Source organism: Euleptes europaea, chromosome 9, assembly GCF_029931775.1.
Source record: "Euleptes europaea isolate rEulEur1 chromosome 9, rEulEur1.hap1, whole genome shotgun sequence".
NCBI lineage: Eukaryota > Metazoa > Chordata > Lepidosauria > Squamata > Sphaerodactylidae > Euleptes > Euleptes europaea.
The window spans coordinates 32,376,594-32,395,579 of NC_079320.1; the positions used below are offsets into that span (position 1 = coordinate 32,376,594).

Here is an 18,986-nt window from a genome sequence, read left to right on the forward strand (position 1 = left end):
TTTTATTTTTATTTCTTATAACATTTTTTTTATTGTTTTTCATATTACAGTAGTTTCCACCATTCATTAAGATAATTATATGATATAAACAATATTTCTCCATTCTGTATAACTAATTCATTCATATATTTACGTTGACTTCCCCTCTCTCCTCCTCTGTCTTTTTGATAACTTTATTATCCCCTTTGCATTTAATTTCTAATTCAATACTTCCATATATAAATTGGATTGCAATTCATAAAATCTAAATCATTAATCTTAATAACATTTCCACCTTAAATCAAATGAATTAGAACAAAACATAACCTTCAATGCTTCCCAATGTAAATTCATTTTGACAATATATTGTCCATGCCTCCCATTCTCCCACAAATTCTGTGTTCTCCTTTTGATTTACTAATGCCGTACGTTTAGCCGTTTCTGCTAGTTCCAACATTTTATTTATCCAGTCCATCCAAAGTTTCCACTTTGCTGCAGAAACCACTCTTGCAGCTATAGTGGCGTATATCTAAAAAGATTTTTGTGCATGGGAGGTTTTGGCCTTGCATTTGCCCCTTTAGATGCACATCTCCCCCCAATCGGAATTCTCACAACTCTGCCTGGGGGGGCTTATTGTTGAGTTCTGGGGATTCGGATGGGGGCAACGGGCACCGAGAGAGCGGCCAACCCAAGGCCAAACCTCCCGCGCAGAAATGGCCTTGGTTTTGCACTGGATTTGCCACTCTCTAGATCAGTGGTTCCCAACCTTTTTTTGACCACTAGGCCTTTTTTGTTCGGTGCAGGGACCCCAAGGTTCAAAATAAAAATTCCGAGAATTTGAAAATAAACTTTAATCATAACTGTTAGTTCAACATTAAACTTAGAATAATATTTGAATATGTTTTTATAATAGAGAACTTTTAATGGAAAATATTAATTTATTATGGGTTTATAACTTTGTTTCGCGGACCTGAATTTAGTTCTCGCGGACCCCTGGGGGTCCCCGGTTGGGAACCAGTGCTGTAGATGCACATTTTCCCCACCTGAATTCTCAAAACTCTGCACGGCGGCTTACTGTTGAGTTTGGAGAATAGGGATGGGGAGGAAACTGCATCTAAAGAGTGGCAAATCCAAGGCAAAACCTTCCATGGATAAATGGCCTTAAGAGCTAGAAAAGAACCGAGGGGAATCTTGTCCCCCCTGCCCTGCCCTGCCCTACCCTGCGACACTGCACAGCGGAGTTCTTAGCACCGAGGCTCAGCCGGGCGCGGCCCCGCCGCAACGTCACGCCTGGAACCACGGTGGGCGGGGCAGCCTGACGGGCGCGCCGCCGCCGCCGCGTGCGGGGCTGCGAGTTTCCTGCTGCGCCTGCGCGTCCTGGAGGGCTGAAGCCTCCTATGCCCGGCCGCGTAGTGGGGTGGGGGGAGTGTTGTGGGTGGGCTTTGAGGCCGACGCGCTTACCCGTGGGGGTGGCTTCCCAAGCCTGGGGGGAAGCTGGGTGCGGAGGGCTCACCGACGCGGTTAGTGCCATAGAGGGCTGAGCCGTCGGGCCAAAGACGCAGGAGCGGTCATCCTTCAAAGGGGAACTACCGTTTCAGCAGGTAATGTAGGTATACAGGCACTTACCGGTCGCCAGCAAAGGGTTAAGCCAAGATACCCACCCCAGATTTTCTCACCCCTGTGACGGCCAGATAGATTCCCCCTGAATATGGAAGATCCATTTAAGCCCTGGTTCCCAACCAGGGGTCCATGGACCCCCAGGGGTCCGCGAGAACTAAATTAAGGTCCGCAAAACAATGTTCTAAACCCATAATAAATTAATATTTTCAATTAAAAGTTCTCTATTATAAATATATATATATATATATATATTCAAATATTATTCTGAGTTTAATGTTGAACTAACAGTTATGATTAAAGTTTATTTTCAAATTCTCTGAATTTTTATTTTGAACCTTGGGGTCCCTGCACCGAACAAAAAAGTCCTAGTGGTCCCTGGTCAAAAAAAGGTTGGGAACCACTGATTTAAGCAGTCTGATTTAATAAGTTTGTAATAACCTCTTTTCCTTTCTGTAAAATCAGTGGTTCCCAACCTTTTTTTGACCAGGGACCACTAGGACTTTTTTGTTCAGTGCAGGGACCCCAAGGTTCAAAATAAAAATTCCGAGAATTTGAAAATAAACTTCAATCATAACTGTTAGGTCAACATTAAACTTAGAATAATATTTGAATATATATTTTTATAATAGAGAACTTTTAATTGAAAATATTAATGTATTATGGGTTTATAACTTTGTTTTGCGGACCTTAATTTAGTTCTCGTGGACCCCTGGGGGTCCACGGACCCCTGGTTGGGAACCAGTGCGTATTGAAAACGTATTAGGACAGCAAGGGATTAGCTTGTTGCTGGGCAGGATAACTCTATGCGTGTGTGTGTTGAGTTACCAGGGGAAGAATGTCTGCCTGGATACTAGCTAGCTGTGTGTTTGTGTTTGTGCTAAGTTAGTAGGGTAAATGTCAGGGGAAAGTTACTGAGAACAATAAGAACTGGAACTGCTACACCCCCCCCCCAATGAATGCAGTATTCTCCTGGTAAGGTCAGATCCCACTCGGGGGTATTGGTCTGCTCAGAAATGAAGACTTTTTGATCTAGGATCATAGTGCTAGTTTATTGGCTAGGGAATAATGCCCAAACTCTCCCTTCATCCCATACACAATGATTTAGCAGTAACCCTGGAACCACTACCATAGGTAGCATACACAGACATCTGAATAACCCCTATAACTCGGGCAATGTGTCTTCTCCATCAAAGAGTCAAATGTGTCTTCTCCATCAAAAATCTGAAATCACCTGCTGGGAAAGGCATCCTCAAACTGTTGAGTTTGTTTGTGTTGGTCTCTGTTTTGGCGTGCGCTGGTACCCCTTCTTAAGGATACACTGTGTGCTTTCATATAGGCATGTGTACATTCATGTGTAGGTGAGGAAAACGGAGTGGTGAACAGCAGTGGCCACCTTTAAAAGTTCAACCATAGTGTGTACTTTAAAAATTCAAGATGTTTTACTGCTCTTAAAGAGATGATGCAGTAACCAAGTCTCTGTCTGGGTGGGGCTTTTGAATTGCTTGCTCCATCGCAGCCACAGAGAAAGACTGCCTGCGGTATCATTTGGGCCAGATATTGCATCTTGCAGCCATCTTTCGTCTTTGCTTTAGAAAATATTATTCATATGAGATATGTGAGGAATTTCACTGGTATTAAAATGGTGACATTCCATTATTTTATTATGAAGTAAAGACAGAGTGGTGCCGCTGGCAATTAAAGTTGTTTGATGATTCAGTTGTTTGTGGAAAATACTGATATTCAGTTGAGTAAGAGTTATCAAAAGAGTCTGCCAAGAAAAGTTGCCAAAAACATTTGGCATTGTGCACTTCTTTTTCTTCTCCTATTGGTACGTGTATTTGTATGTTATATATTAAAACATTGTTTAATGAAAACCTTGCTTCAAAAATATGAAGCTGTTTTACAGAAATTAGGTTAATGATACAGTTAAGAGGGCAGAGCTCTTTTACTCTTGTCTGTGAGAGAAAGGAAGTGGAAACTCAAGGAGCCATTCCACAAGAAGGGAAATCTCTCTATGGAGTCTGCCTATGGGGTCTGACATCACTTCTAAATATGAGGGCCAAGTCCTGCCAATGGGAAGAATCAGGGAGTCTGGGAATGTGACTCATGAATCTCTTCCCCATATAAAAGTTATTAGATAGTGTTGGGCTTCTGTTCCCATCTCTGGGAATGGAATATGAATCAGTGCCTTTCTTCTTTCCTGTCCTAGCTCTGGATTTCTTCCTGCTAAAGTCCTCAGCCAGTAGATATGGCTAGCTCTAAGTGCCCAGTACCAAGTTGACCTAATTCTAATGTTAGTTACCTGTGTTCCATGCACACTACTATTTGTGAAGGACATGAAATTTCATCTGCTTCCAGCTGCTGTATCCCTATTGAAGACATTCACATTTTCAACAGCGTGAAATGGATGAAGTAAGAGGAAGAAGGTAATAAAAGCCAGAAACAATAAGTCTGTGTTTCATTTGCAGATGTTTTGGGAACATGGCTTTTGGAGACCTGAACAGCAATAGGCATTTGGGATTGCAGCAACTGTCCTCTTTTGCATCCACTGCAAAGACCTTTTTAGGACCAATTAAGTCATCCAAATTTATTGTTGATAGAAGAACTTACGGCAGTGTGTTGATTTGCTCTGCAGTGAGACTTCTTGAAAGCTTGGATTCAAATAATGCAGTAGGACAACTTCTTAATGATGCCATCCAGGCACAGAACAAGGAGTATAAAACTGGAACAGCTACCCTGTTGTTTCTTGTTAGCGCGTGGAGCAGTGCTATACTTGAGTGCCTTGAGCAGGGTGTTCCCCTTTCGGTAATAGTAGCTGTGATGTCTGAAGGTCTCAGTTCTTGCATTGAGCAAGTTCAGTGCCTCACAATACCAATAACCAACATGAAGCAAAAGCCGGACGATATTCCTAAAAAATATGACAACAAAGCCCTCATTAACATCTGTTTTGGCACAGCTGGAAGGCAGAGGATTGAAATGAAAACTTCAGGTGTCAAATCCAACCACAGTTTCGAAGTCCATATGTCAGAAGAAGAATTAAAAGACCCTACCATTCAGCAGGCAAATGCTGTCAGGCCTTGGGAAAGCCCTCAGTATCCGTGGGGATTCACTAACGGCAGCACAGCATGTTCACAGGCTAAGCCAGTAGATGCCAGTTGTGTTTTCACAGTTTGCAAAAGTCGTTTGGCTGTGTCAAATGGTAACAAAAGATCAAAATTGATCCACAGTAGATATTTCAGTAGTGCAAGGGAAATTCAGTCTCAACAGCCAACAGATTACTTGGATGGACCTGCAGAAAATATGAATGAACTCAACTATTTGGGACAAGTGGCGATGTCTCTTAGTCATGGAAAGGGGCCTGCAATGAAACTGGTACAGGATGTTCTTAGATGCTGCTTGCAGACTGATTATCAAATAGCTGACTCCCATCCTTTTCAATTTAATATTTCAGAAATTGTAACTTGTTGTTTACCAGGGATGTCTGAAAGTTATTCTTCTGTTTGCCCTGGGTATGTCTTGTTAGTATGCCCAGAGAAAGCTGCTGCTGCTAAGCAGCTTCAGGGTAGACCTCTTCATGTTGTTCTTGCAGATGGTGATCTAACAGAAATGTATCGCCATTTGGGGTTTAACAGGTCACACAATGTAAGAACGATCTTAGAAAGTGGGAATAATCAAGCAAATAGCTCAGGCTTGTGGGTTGACACTCTGTTAGATATTCTGAATCAGCACCACATTGATTTAATTTTGGTGCAAGGTAACACATGTGAAAGTTTAGAGGAAAAATGCTTGCTACATAACATACTGATAATTAATCACGTAACCCATGCTGTATTGCAAGCTTTTAGCAATATTACAGGAGCGGAAATAGTGACCTACCTCACTCAGGTGAATGAAAATTGTGTCGGCAAGGATGTCTATTTAAACTTCTGGGGAACTGGAGAGTCAGGTTGGATGGAAGTGGATAGTAGAGTTCCAGTCGTCATAACAGCAAAAGGAATTCATCTGTTAACAGTGGTGCTTAGCAGTCCTGTAGTGTCCAAGATGCAAGCCACTGAAGATAACTTTTGGACTTGTGCTTATCGTGTGCACAATGCTCTTCTTGATAAAACAGTCTTTCCTGGAGGTGGTGCCACTGAGTTGCTGTGCCTCAGTTATCTTGAGAAGTTGGAGAAAGAAGCTAAAAATGCTACAGGGGAATTTCATGCTGGTTCCTCCTGGCTTGCAAAATCTTTGGAACCGTGTAAACCTCTGGTGCTTAATGCTTTGGCACGTGGTTGGCACCAGTACCTTTGCACTGTCATGTGTAGAACTGCAAACAGTACATCTGAGTTTGAAGCCAGCGTTTTTATACAGCAGCATCTCAGAAAAGCAGCAATGCACAGTTCGCCTTCCGACTACATAATGGATGAGTTTAGGAAGGAGAAGATTGGGGTAGCAGTCTTTGAACATATAGGGACATATGAAAAGGCTTTCAAAGTGTATGACAATGTAACGGCTAAGATAGAGGCATGGCGTAGAGCTCTAGATTTAGTGCTCTTAGTTCTTCAAACGGATGCTGAAATTATCACAGGGCCTAAGAGAGATCAGCTGTTAAAATCACAGGCGTCAAGTGAGTTGGTGTTTTTATAAGAACTTGTAAGCCCACACATGGTTGTATTTATAGAATATGCACAAGCTTGCAAGCAGATACCATAAATACTCCAGGAAGATGGTCCTGCATGTAAGACAATCCTTCAAAAAACTTTATACACATTAAGTTTTATTTTAATAACTGTACATGCTTATAACTTGTATGCAAGCGTAGGATTACCCCCCCCCTCTTTTTTTGTTGACAGCAGGTAGATAAAAACTAATCTTCCTTTTGAGTAAATACAATATAAATGTGTATAGTTTTGTAATCTGGAAATTGCAATAAACTGTTTTGGGTCCCTTTGGAGGGGGAAATGATATACCAATATCCCAATAAAATAAAAAAAATTAGGAAAATAAATATTATTGCTTTTCTGTTCTAAAATCTGAAGTCGGTGTTCAAGCACAGAATGATTTATTTTCTTGATCTCAGTTTAATCCCTATTTCTTCATTTCCCCCATAATCTAGTTTATGTTCATGAGAGTAAATTGCATTGATTTCAGTGGGACCTAAATGTTTTTAGCAACTGGGTTGGGCAGAGCATGTGTGTGTTTAATTCCCTGCCATTTCACTCTTTCATATCATCTAGGCTGAGTGCTGAGCATGAAAGAGAAAATTCATTCAAGTTCTTATTCCACTTAGAAGGTCTTTTGGACATGGGCTCCATTGAAATGAACTGAAGCAGTGGGGAAGGTCTTTTGCAGAAGCTGTTACAGAATAGTAGCTGAAAGACTGAACTACAAATCAGGAAGTTCCAGATTTGGCTCCCGCTTCTGTCATTAACTCACTAGGGAACATCAGTCAATTATGGTAGATTGATGACCAGAAATGATCTACTACAAGATAGACCCAAAGGAGTTAACTAGAACATCCCTGCTTTTTGCTGGCAGTTCCCAGGTCAAAGCAGTCCAAGGGATTGTCAATGATCTACAGCCCATACTGGATAATGCTATACAAAGCTTCTTAACAACAACAGTGGTGTACATAATAGAGACATGAATGCAAGGACCAGACCCGACAACAAACCAACATACCGACTATGTCCCTATATATACTCAGGTAATAGCATTACAAGTACTGGTAACATCTATACAATCTTCAGCTTATCCACTTCAACATTCTTGCAATCTAGATGTCAGAAGGAGTGTAGCCTAGCTTTCTCTCTCCTCTAACATGCTAGTTTTCTATATGGGAAAACAATTGATTACATGAGTTCTCATATGTGATTGTCTGCAATAACACTTATTTTTCTACTGTAGCAATAAAACACATCGTTAATGAGTTAGCCAATAATATTTATGGAATGTATGCATATTTATGGTATTTAAAAGTATACCGTAAATGCCTTCCACTACAATCCTAAACAGTTTGAATCTTACTCAAGTCTGGGTTTACTCCTGGGAAATTGTTCTTAGGCTGACACTTCAGCGTATCCACATGCACATCGTCCTGCATACATTACACGCAAACAATGCCTTTCTGCTCTTTACATAGGACAAACATTCAACAGAATAAATGGACACAAATCTGATTTTACAAATCACAGTATTCAGAAACTATACCACTTCAGATTGCAGGTAGGAGAGTGCATAAGAAAGTTGTCCTCTGTACCCCAAAATTCTTTACAATCTAGATGTCAGAAGGAGTGTAGCCTAGCTTTCTCTCTCCTCTAACATGCTAGTTTTCTATATGGGAAAACAATTGATTACATGAGTTCTCATATGTGATTGTCTGCAATAACACTTATTTTTCTACTGTAGCAATAAAACACATCGTTAATGAGTTAGCCAATAATATTTATGGAATGTATGCATATTTATGGTATTTAAAAGTATACCGTAAATGCCTTCCACTACAATCCTAAACAGTTTGAATCTTACTCAAGTCTGGGTTTACTCCTGGGAAATTGTTCTTAGGCTGACACTTCAGCGTATCCACATGCACATCGTCCTGCATACATTACACGCAAACAATGCCTTTCTGCTCTTTACATAGGACAAACATTCAACAGAATAAATGGACACAAATCTGATTTTACAAATCACAGTATTCAGAAACTATACCACTTCAGATTGCAGGTAGGAGAGTGCATAAGAAAGTTGTCCTCTGTACCCCAAAATTCTTTACAAACTAGATGTCTGAAGGAGTGTAGCTTAGCCTTCTCTCTCTTCTAACATACTAGTTTTCTGTACGGGGGAAAGTTCGGTTACATGAGCTCTCGCATGCGATTGTCTGCAATACCACCCAGACGTTAATTTGCTACACCCTCTGCTGTTTTTTGAGAGCTAGGCCTTATTCCAATAACACTTAAATGTAGGATTGACCAGTGCCTTGACGCGCCTTTAAAATTAGTATCTCACACCTCATGTGAAGCTCTTATGGAAAAAGAATGTAAATGGTAGCACTTGCGTGAGTTCCTGAGGCTGAAACTTTTCCATCGTAACATTAATGTGTGGCACCAGTTGTGTTAACATCAAAGATATTTGTGGAATATCCGGCAGCTCAGATACATTTTAAAAGTATGATGTTGGAAGCTCATAGGTTACAAGTGTGGTTAGGAACAGGAAGCTACTTCAAATCCTGGCTGAGCATTACTTAAAAGTTATCTAAGTCTGTCAGCCATTGACAAGATGACTAATCCCACTAAAATTCATTTCAGGAACAAATAAATCCTATTGAAATTAATATTGCGATGGATGTTATTTTCTTAAAGACATATTGGAGGCTGTGTTGAAGTGACAGTTCCTTATTTCCATTTTCAAAATGCTTGTGGAAAAGGTCATAAATGGCTAAAGATGAATACATACATTTTGAAAAATATTTGGGAAATATGTTTTCATACAGTCTGCTCATGTTGGATTCCTGTGGAATTACAGGATGTGGCAGAAGATTGTGAAGAAGGTGTGAGATGATGCTGAACATCTGTAGGAGCACACAACTCAGCAGGAGAAGCACTTGAGGATCTATATGTGCCGAAACCACATGCTAACTGCTTCTAGATAAAATACTTTAACTACGTGTCACTGATATTCAGTTCAAATTTCACTTTTCTGTGTTTTTTTTTAAAAACGTTTGTATTTTTCTACTCCCTACTCATGATTCATATGATCCCAGTTAGATTGATAGTCTGTTCAATTGACTTCTGGGAACTGGTTTACTGTATCATAATGGATAAGTGTTAGGTCGGAAATCCCTGGTTCACAACTTGCTTTGTCCTGTGAGGCAAGACACTACATATCAGCCTCCCTCATCTCAAGGATGGGTGTAATAATGCTGACCTACTTTATAGTCTTTTTAATTATCAATAATCCCTGGTCTCACATGGTGCCTTCCTGCAGGAACCAGCTTTAGCTGGTTGGTCAGGACCTGCTGGGTACTTTTATGACCACTGCTCCCAACCGAGGAGCTCCTTTCCCTCAAGTTAATGCTTTCTCTACAGATCTTTTGGACATAATTAAATGTTTTTCTTTTCTGGAAAGCCCTCAAACTGAGTTTATAGAAGAACAGTACCTATTGTTTACCCCTAAGCTTGTTTTAAATAGTTTTATATGATTTTTTTAATATAGTGGTTTTATGCTTTGATCTGTTGTGAGCTATCTTGAGGTGGTAAAGATGGCTGATAAATATTATAAATAAATAAATACTAAGATAATATGTGTGATGTCTACAATAATACTGCTACATATATTATTATCATTTAATTTTATTGCTATAGTTGTTCCCACTCAGCCTTGTTAGGGAGACCCAAATCAAAGTTTGCCATAGTTTCTGCATTCTCATCCTTCAGTCCCTTCTGGAATGCCTCATAGTGGTATTACCACAGATCAGGTGGATTAGAGTTTAAAATATTGTATCAATTAATTTTCTCCCTTTTTATTTTTTGCCTTTTAGCCAGCAGGTGGCAACATACTATTTGTTGTGTGCCCCATTCATAAACATATCAAACAAAAGTCAGTTTAATTAGATTCAATAGGACTTTGTTACTCATGAAGGTGGTAGAACTCTCTCTCTCTCTCTCTCTCTCTCTCTCTCTCTCTCTCTCTCTCTCTCTCTCTCTCTCCCCCCCTCTCCCTTTCTCGACTAGTAACACTTGATCCGGTCTAGTCATAGTTACCACTAGACATTGTTTGTTTTCAGACTAGTAATTTAAACCAGGGTTTCAGAGCAAAGGATGGTTATGCTGGTTCGGACATCACGATAAATCATAGTTGTTGCTGACTAGGATGGGGGCAGGGTACAATTCACGGGGGGAAAGGCTTTACCACTGATAGCTATTCCTGACAAACAAGTCATAGTTTTGCAACTAGGGAGAATTATGTCAAAATTGGGATTCTTGATATTTTGTATTATTTAGTAAATCAAGTTGACATTTTCTACTGAATCTAGGAAAAGTAGAGCTTATATTATATTATATTGTATTTCTATTTTATATAGCATTGTTAACTGTATCATCCAAATTCCAGATACTGTTCTGGTCACCCAAAGTCTCGACACTTTGATGTTGATAACTGTCTCTGTGTGTGAAGTGCCGTCAAGTTGCATCTGACTCATGGCGACCCATGTTGATAACTAGGAATTTAAAATATTTTTCCATACTGTTTGCTAGGCTGGCTTCTAAACAAATGACATTGTTGTCCCAGCTTGGTGATGGAGAAGACTACCAGTTTTGTTTGCTTTTCTGAAGTTGAAAACTTTCATTAGTAGTTCTAATGTCTCTACTTTAGTTGAAGCTATTCAAAATGTTTTCTATTCTGACCTCTTTTTTTTTGTATTTTGGTTGGTAGCTATTTGACAAGTCTGTCTGAGCATCTAATGAGAAGAAAGATCCTTCCCCAGATGTTTTCACAGTGGATAAAAAGTAAACAGGCAATTTTGTAGCCCTGTGGAACTTTTTTTTCTTATAAAAAGGAAGCCAGTTTTCCGTACTAACCTCAAAACAGGAGCTACACAGTGCTTCTGTGTGACACACTTTCTGAAGTAAACAAACAAAAAGAAAAAAAATGTTTATCCATACTTCAGCACAGTTTCTAATGCATACATTTGCTGGTTAATGTGGAACTTTAATTTCATTTCATGCTATTTCTGTAGCACAGTGTGCCACTCATATTCTGTGCAAACATGGGGCTGTGCTCCCATTTTCAACCTCTGATTAGTTTTGGCAGTCATATTTTGAGCAACGCTCAAAAACTGAGGTGAGTTCTGTACAGATCCTCATCGTAAGCAATGGTAAATGTTTGGGGGTTTGTATCGTGTACAGGAAATCTCACTATCCCATGCATAGTGCCATGGTTGGGTCAAAGTCTGGTGTATATGCGTGATCATCCAGATTCATCATAAGATTTGACTTCCTTCCCTGAGTAGTGGGAAGCTGAAGGTTGGCTACATCAGTTTCCTTCAGAGGACTAAATACTTTGTGACCTGCGGTGCCTTTTATGCAGGAGTTCATCTTCAAATGCAGGCAGCTTCTATCCCACAGTAAAATAAATCCAGGTTCCCAGAATCTAAGCAACTGTCTGTCCTAAAACACTAGCTTTTCTTTTTTTAACCTATCATTTGTATCATACGTTCCTTGTTGGGTTTCAAGGCTGCTTACTTAAACTAATTGCATATTATGGTTTTGATTGTCTTCATCAGCTAGGAGGTTTCACAGAATTTAAAAGAAGGTAATTCTCTCAGTGGACAGTTCTATAAAGAATTTTGCTTAAAATATGTGTGGGTGTAAAGTGCCATCAAGTCACAGTCGACTCATGGCGACCCCAGCAAGGGGCTTTTAAGGCAAGTGAAAAGCAGAGGAGGTTTGCCATTGCCTTTCTCTGCAGAGTCTTTCTTGGTGGTCTCCCAAGTACTGACCCTGCTTAGCTTCCAGGATCTAATGAAACTGGGCTATGCCATGCCACCTTCCCTCCCTCATTTTAAAATATCATCCCATAAGATGAAATAGACATCAGGATAAACTTGGCTGTATCATAATGCTCTCATCAATGGCTTGTGATTCTCTATTTAATTCAGAGTATTTAAAAAAAACGTATAGGGCTTTTCACATTGATATTGACACACACACAAAAATATTCTTGGTCCAGGTGGGGATGGGAGGCATTCTCAGGTATGTACTTAATTTTTTATTATTTTATGCTTAATTTTTCCTTTCATTCAGGGGTGGTCTTAGGCACAGGAGAGGAGTGGGCTGGGGGATATGGGGGGCCCTGACAGCCGAGATGCTGTGTTCATGAGCCACTGCTGGCTTTGGGCAGTACCCCTCCAGACTACCCTACATCCCCTTGCTCCAGTGGCCAAAGCAGTGGCTCATTGATATAAACCTCTGCATGTAAGAGATGCTTCCTCTGATGCATAGGGCTTTCTCCTCTTGTCTGGCTAACAGAGCATCCTTTTTATCTCCTTCAATGGCAACTCTGTATTTGAGGTTCTGAGCTGCATCATACCTGAAGATGTACAACTACCCCGCTGGTTGTCCCATACTTTGATATTGATCTGGGCTTTGGTTCTATTAGCACAAAAAACATAGGCTGTCAACTGACTATAAAAAAATTATAGTTGATGCATTATCACCTGTGAATTAATCAATTTAAATAAATTTGCATGTTACCAAAACTCATATAGGTGCCTTTTTCTGAGACACCTTACAATTTAATAAACAATCCCAAGAATGCTGTCTTGGGAGTAAGCACCGCTGAAGATACCTGAGTAGGATTCTGATTAAATCTGCTTAGAATGGCAATGAAAACCTACTACTCACTGGCAGCGGGAATGTCCATCTTCCTACCCCTGTCATAGTAACACACTAGAAACCAGTGTAGTGTAGTGGTGAGTGTTAGACATGGAGACCTTGAATTAAGTTCCTGCTCAAGCCGTGAAGCTCACTGAGTGAATTTGAACCAGTCAGCTTCTCCCAAGCCTAACCTGTATTACATGGTGTTGTGAGGATAAAAGTGTTTGTGTATGTGGGGGGAATATCTCTCCATGTACTCACCCTGAGTTACTGGGAGGAAGGGCAGCATAAGATGTGAGGAGCACTCCTGCACCAAAATAGCCTAAAAATAAGCAAGTCTGATCTTAATTAGTCTCACCAATAAAAATTGATTCCCATATGAAGGGGCCTTTTACTGAGTCTGACTGACCATTGGCCAAACGAGGTCAGTATTCTCTGACTGATTGTATCTCTCCAGAGTCTCAGTAGAGGTCTTTCATATCACTTACTACCTGATCCTTTTAGCTTGACAACATTTTTCACCACCATTCATTCAATTACTGATGATTAATTCATTGTAATTGAGTTGAGGAGACCAGAGGCAGTGCGTATAACAGATCTTCGCTGGAAAGAAGTGAAAACCTCACAAAAACTATTTTGCAGAAGCCCAAGAGGAAACTCATTGGGTTTGGATTTTCCAGGGCAGGTTTTCACTTGTCTAATTTTAATCATTAAACAGACACTGCCCAAGCCAGCAACATGTGAAAAGTCAGCCAGAATACATCTGTTAATTTGAAACTAAGTATTCTTCTGTTTTCCCAAGAGCAGACATTTTAATTTAACTGAGCTCAGCATGCATCTGAAGTAATTTACCATGCATTTCTGAGTGGAATGCCTGCGCCGGGCTTAGGAGGCAACGCAGCGACACTGCCTGCTAAGGAGGGTTTGGCAGTGTATAAAAGTTCTTAGTCCCCTAATTAACTCTCTAAAATAAAACATAATAAATGGCCTAGTAATTTATAAAATTAACTCTAATGATATTATATATCTAACTATCTTCTATTTAACTATCTTCTTAATCTTTCATTGGTAGTTGATAATCATTAAACATATGTATAAAGTTATTCAGATAACAATCTTGCTTAAGCTATCAATAATTATAGCTAAATTGCTGGTTACTACACTATAAGGTGTTGATATTGCATTTGGGCATAATCATAATAGGGTTTCTGTAAAATCCATTCTTAAAGGTGAGTTCACTATAAATCCAGCTATGCTAAACATTGTGGTACTGTCTGAAAATTTGTCTTCTAGTAGAAAGTAGCCCCGGTCTCATGAATCAGATAATGAAGAGAGTTGAGGAAGCCTTAGTATGTATGACTTTTGGTCATTTCTCCTGATTTAGAATTTATTTCTCCCGAATTAGAATTTATTTCTTGGGATAGATTGTGGTTAGATGAATGATATTAAATTTATCTTATTCTGCACTTATTCAGAAGGGTGGCTAATATTATTCTGTACCTTTAACATTCTGTCCAGACCTGGTATGCTGCAAGTTATATAGATTCTTCCCAAACATCCTGACAGTTCTTAAGATGGTTCTTAAGAAAAAGAGCAAGATAAAGTTGAAACATGGTTTGATTTTTAAAAACACACAATCAAGGCATTAAAATAAAGATTTTAAAAGGAGGACAGGGTAAGTATTAATGGTAGGAAGTGGTAACAATAGTGGAAACTCAAACCTAGGGACACCAGAGATGTGAAAAGAAGGAAAATTCCAAGCTAAAAATGACTAACATATTCTTGATCTTGGAACAAAGGCCAAGTCTAAATTAAGTGAGGGTAGCAGAGACTAATCCAGGAAACAGCCTTTTAAAAATTCATTTCAGTGGGATTTGTTGTTATTTTTGGTACAAACTACACCAGAAAAAAATATCCATGCAAATCTAATGCTGTTATACTGGTAAAAATATGTTAAATGGACCCCACATACAGGAGAAAAATAGCATGCTGCCTTATCTTTCTTGAAATTATCAGCTTAATAATTTTTAACTATGAAATTCTTTACTAAAAGCACTCACTAGAACTCTTTAGAAAGCTGGTGACAATGTGTATTTATAAATGTGTATTTATAAAGGTCTTTGGTGTTAGATTTTGATTACTGATTGTGTTTCATTGGGTCTTTGTTCTGCTTTTGCTAGTACAAGGTTTCTTCTGTATTGGATGGAAAGATGTATTTGTTTGCATTATTTTCTGGGGAAATTGTAATGTTCTGAGCTTTAGGAAAGTAGTTTCAAACTAGATAATTTGCAGTGTTTTCTCAATAGAACCCCCCACATGCACGGCCTCAGCCTTTCTCCTACTGCATCCAAACACTTGTGGCACTTCTTTAAGCCCATTAATGGAAGAAATTGCATATCTTAGCATGGGTACAGTTTCATTCTTTCACATTAGAAATGGTGAGTGGTTGCCTGTGTGTGTACAGTGGAGAAAAGGCTGGTGACCCTTGGTCTATGCAGTTTCCAAGGAATTTCATCTAATTGCAGGGGGATTTCCAGTCTTGCATAAAACCATTTTTCTGTATAAATGACATCATGGTTGTGGAAAAAATATCCAAGAAAAGGCTATAATAGTATTTTCATACTCAACTTGCTGTATGTAGAACATGCAGAATCCTTATAATTTGATGGCTACAGCTTTATTTTGAAAATTTTGGACACATGTTTCAGCAGATTTCACAAGAAAACAGAGTTTGTAGGAGTGTAACTAAGAAGATCATTGTTGTCATGATTCAGGAAACAAATAAGAAACATACAACTACACCTTTGACAAAGGCTCAGTAATGATCTAGTGGATCTGCTGTCTTGGTCTCAGAAAACAGACCTTGAAAAATTTCAATTTGATATTTGTGATACATCACAATAGAGTCCCCTGCTACATGTTTGCTTCCTTTAAAACGGTTCCTTTTGTCTGTTGATGTATGAATTCCAGTATCACCTGTGGTGTGCATCAGTGATTTGCCTAAGAGCAGGCTTGTTTGGTGGCCTGGCTAGGGTTGCCAGACCCCCCCCCCCAACCGGGGGCAGGGATCCCCCAATTTGGGATCCTCCCCCCAGTGCTGTCCAGCTGGCCGGTGGGGGTCTTACTGGGCTTAAAATGAGGCCTAGGCCATGGCCCTGTTGGCACGATGACATCACTTCTGGAAGTGACACCATCATGTCAGTGATGTCGAGGGAGGTGCTCTGGTATTTGGGCAAAACTCTATGGTAAAAATAGCCTCTACCATAGAGTTTTTGCCCAAATACCAGAGCGTCTCCCTCAGTGTTAGGGTTGACCGGTGGGAGGTTTTTGAGGCGGAGCCTGAGGAGGGTGGAGCTTGGGGATGGACTTCAGTGCCATAGAGTCCAATTGCCAAAGCGGCCATTTTCTCCAGGTGAACTGATCTCTATTGGCTGGGGATCAGCTGTAATAGCAGGAGATCTCCAGCTAGTACTGTTGATATTGCAAGGCTGTTAGATCAGTTTGACAGTTGCATGGTAGATCAGATGGATCTGTAATGATGCAAGCAGCCTGGAAACTCCCTGGAGAGCTAGAGGGAGCTGGCCTGATCCGGTTATGACCAGTAGGCTGATGCAATGCACGAGCAAGTCAGAATGACTAAGCATCTTCTGTGATTGGTGCTTAGAAATGTAACATGTATATAATGGAGTGAAACTGAAGCTCAGTGTGGGATGCTATGAGCGGAAAGAGTGTAAGGAGTATTTGTATGATATCTATGCACTGTAAAATAAACCAACACTTTTCTAAGTAGCAAGGATTTTTCTGGTGGTGTTATCCTGGACTGTCTGCCTAATCCGCTGTCATCCGCGTCAAGTACCTGGAGGCTGGCAACCCTACTCAGTGTCACCAATGTGATGCCGTCACTTCTGGAAGTAAGTCACACTCACCCATCCCCAGCCAGTTGCCAGGGGGTACCTTGCAACTATAGGCCTGGCCTCTTTCTATCTCAAATGCTATCCCCTCCTCTATTATATGACTCACCCAGTTTGCCAAGATATTTTCACTCCTGAATTGTTTCTCTTCATTTTGAGGGCCCTAGAAAAGGAGGCCATTTGGAGAAGCTTTGTTTTATAACTCCTCGATTATCAGCTGGAGTTCTTTTTTCTACTTTCTGCAGCATCCACATTTCTCCTTGAAGCATGAACTGCAGCTGTATCACCACTTTGACAGTTTTCACTGTCTTCAATATGGTAGCATGAATATTCTCCACGATTTTTTTGCTCCGTGTTTGGGGACTGCGCTTAGTTTGACTCTTTCCTGGAGGATTTTGGGGGTCTTCTTTAATGACCTGTCCTACACCCTCAGAAGCTATATTGCCATCTATCACCTTGGTTTGTATCCAGCTATGCTGTTCTGAAGATTTAATGGCACAAATCTTCTTAAGAGGGGGTGGTGATTTCTGCTGGTTGCTCTTCCTGCTGCAGGCCACTGAGCCCAAAGTTTAGTTCCTGGAGGTCAGCAAATCCTCAGAAACAGCAGAGAGGGGGATGGGGGTTTGCAGCGGGATAGGCAAATTAGTGGAACTCACCCCATTAGGGTTGCTATCTTCTAGGTGGGACCTGGAGATCTCCTGGAATTACAACTAATCTCCACTGCAGAGATCAGTTCCCCCCGGAAAAAGCAGCTTTGGAAGGCAGGCTCTATGGCATTCTACCTGCTGAACTCCTTCCCCTCCCCAAGCCCCACCCTCCCCAGGGTCTGCCCCCAAATCTTCAAAAAATTTCCCAACCTGGAGTTGGCAACTCTACACCTGCCTCCTTAAGAAAACTTAAAAGCCTTTAAGTTTTAGGAATGTAGGGTTGAATACAGGACATTGTTTTTTACTTAATTGCTGTTTCTCCCCTTGAATCCTTTGAGTTCAGCAGGGTATCTTGTAGGAAGAATTCTCTGAAGGTTGTTTATGAATTCAGAATACCCTTAGATTTTTTTGTAACTTTCCCCTCACAACAACTTTCTTTCCAGTTTTGCTTTAGCTAACTTAAAATTAGCAGTGAAGGAGAGGAGCAGAAGATCTAAGTATCCTTCTTGGACCAGTGATATCACTTCCCTGAAAAGTGTTATATCAGATGTAACCCCCGCATACACTTTCCACCCGCACCACAGGTCTGGTTAAGAACCTCTTCAGGAATGCTGTGCAAGTAAACAGGAATAATTAAGGAGGCTGAGAACTGGAAGCTGCTTTAAAACAAGAGAGGGAAGAAGGACAAATGCTAAAGGAACAGTGTAGCTATGGAAAGTCTAAATTTGTTGTTAGTCCACATGTGGATCTGGCTCTGTAACTGCACTTACATTAAAAAAACAGCCTCAAATCAGGTCTTTTAAAAAGATGAAAAACTACCTAGAAGATTCTGGAACACAAGTTGATGATAATGCCATCTGTATTTTCAGTGACGTATACTCCAGTCTAAATGGGTAATCTGAAAGCAGTCATGCGACTGTCTGAGATGCAGTATTCTACTTTTAATTCTTCTATAATATCATCATCATTATGTGCAGTACGGACAATTTCAGAGGTAATACCAAAAGAGAATTCTCTTTCTGCCTGATTTTTTTCCTAAATAAGCCCTATTTCTGATTATGTGAGTTCTTGTTGAATGTCAGCCCTGGCTTTTATTTCAAGAATTTTACATATGTTTTTGTCAAAGATATTGTGTTGAGCTTCTCTTTTGGATTGCCATGTGCCTGCTGGAGGTAGGAGATCTCCTGTCCCTGGCAGACCTTGCTCTCTGGCTCCCCTGTATCTGGCAGAAGAAAGGAAAAAAATGCCATCAGAGATGGCATGACGTCATTCTGAGGGAAACCTAGAAAAACGATAATCCAAGAAAAGGCTATAGTCTTTTCATACTCAACTTGGTGTGCATAAAACTTATACAGATTCATGACAGTGAAAAAGACTGGTGACTATTTTTAAGCGTAGGCTAATAACTGGCAGTCATCAGTGCCATACATTTTTCTCCAAGGACGTCTGACAATCTTTCAGAATACTTATAC

At 40.2% G+C, this 18,986-nt stretch overlaps 1 protein-coding gene across 1 annotated transcript; it reads left to right on the forward strand.

The window, feature by feature from the left end:
- Positions 1-4,080: 4,080 nt before the first annotated feature.
- On the forward strand, positions 4,081-6,293 carry BBS12 (Bardet-Biedl syndrome 12). Its single transcript, XM_056855467.1, has one exon. It carries the CDS (start codon positions 4,081-4,083, stop codon positions 6,226-6,228), a length of 2,148 nt encoding a protein of 715 aa, XP_056711445.1. The 3' UTR covers positions 6,229-6,293.
- The last annotated feature ends 12,693 nt before the right edge of the window (positions 6,294-18,986 follow it).

What these genes read in the sequence shown, in the direction of transcription:
- BBS12 (XM_056855467.1), top strand. Translation starts at nt 4,081, where the DNA reads ATGGCTTTTGGAGACCTGAACAGCAATAGGCATTTGGGATTGCAGCAA.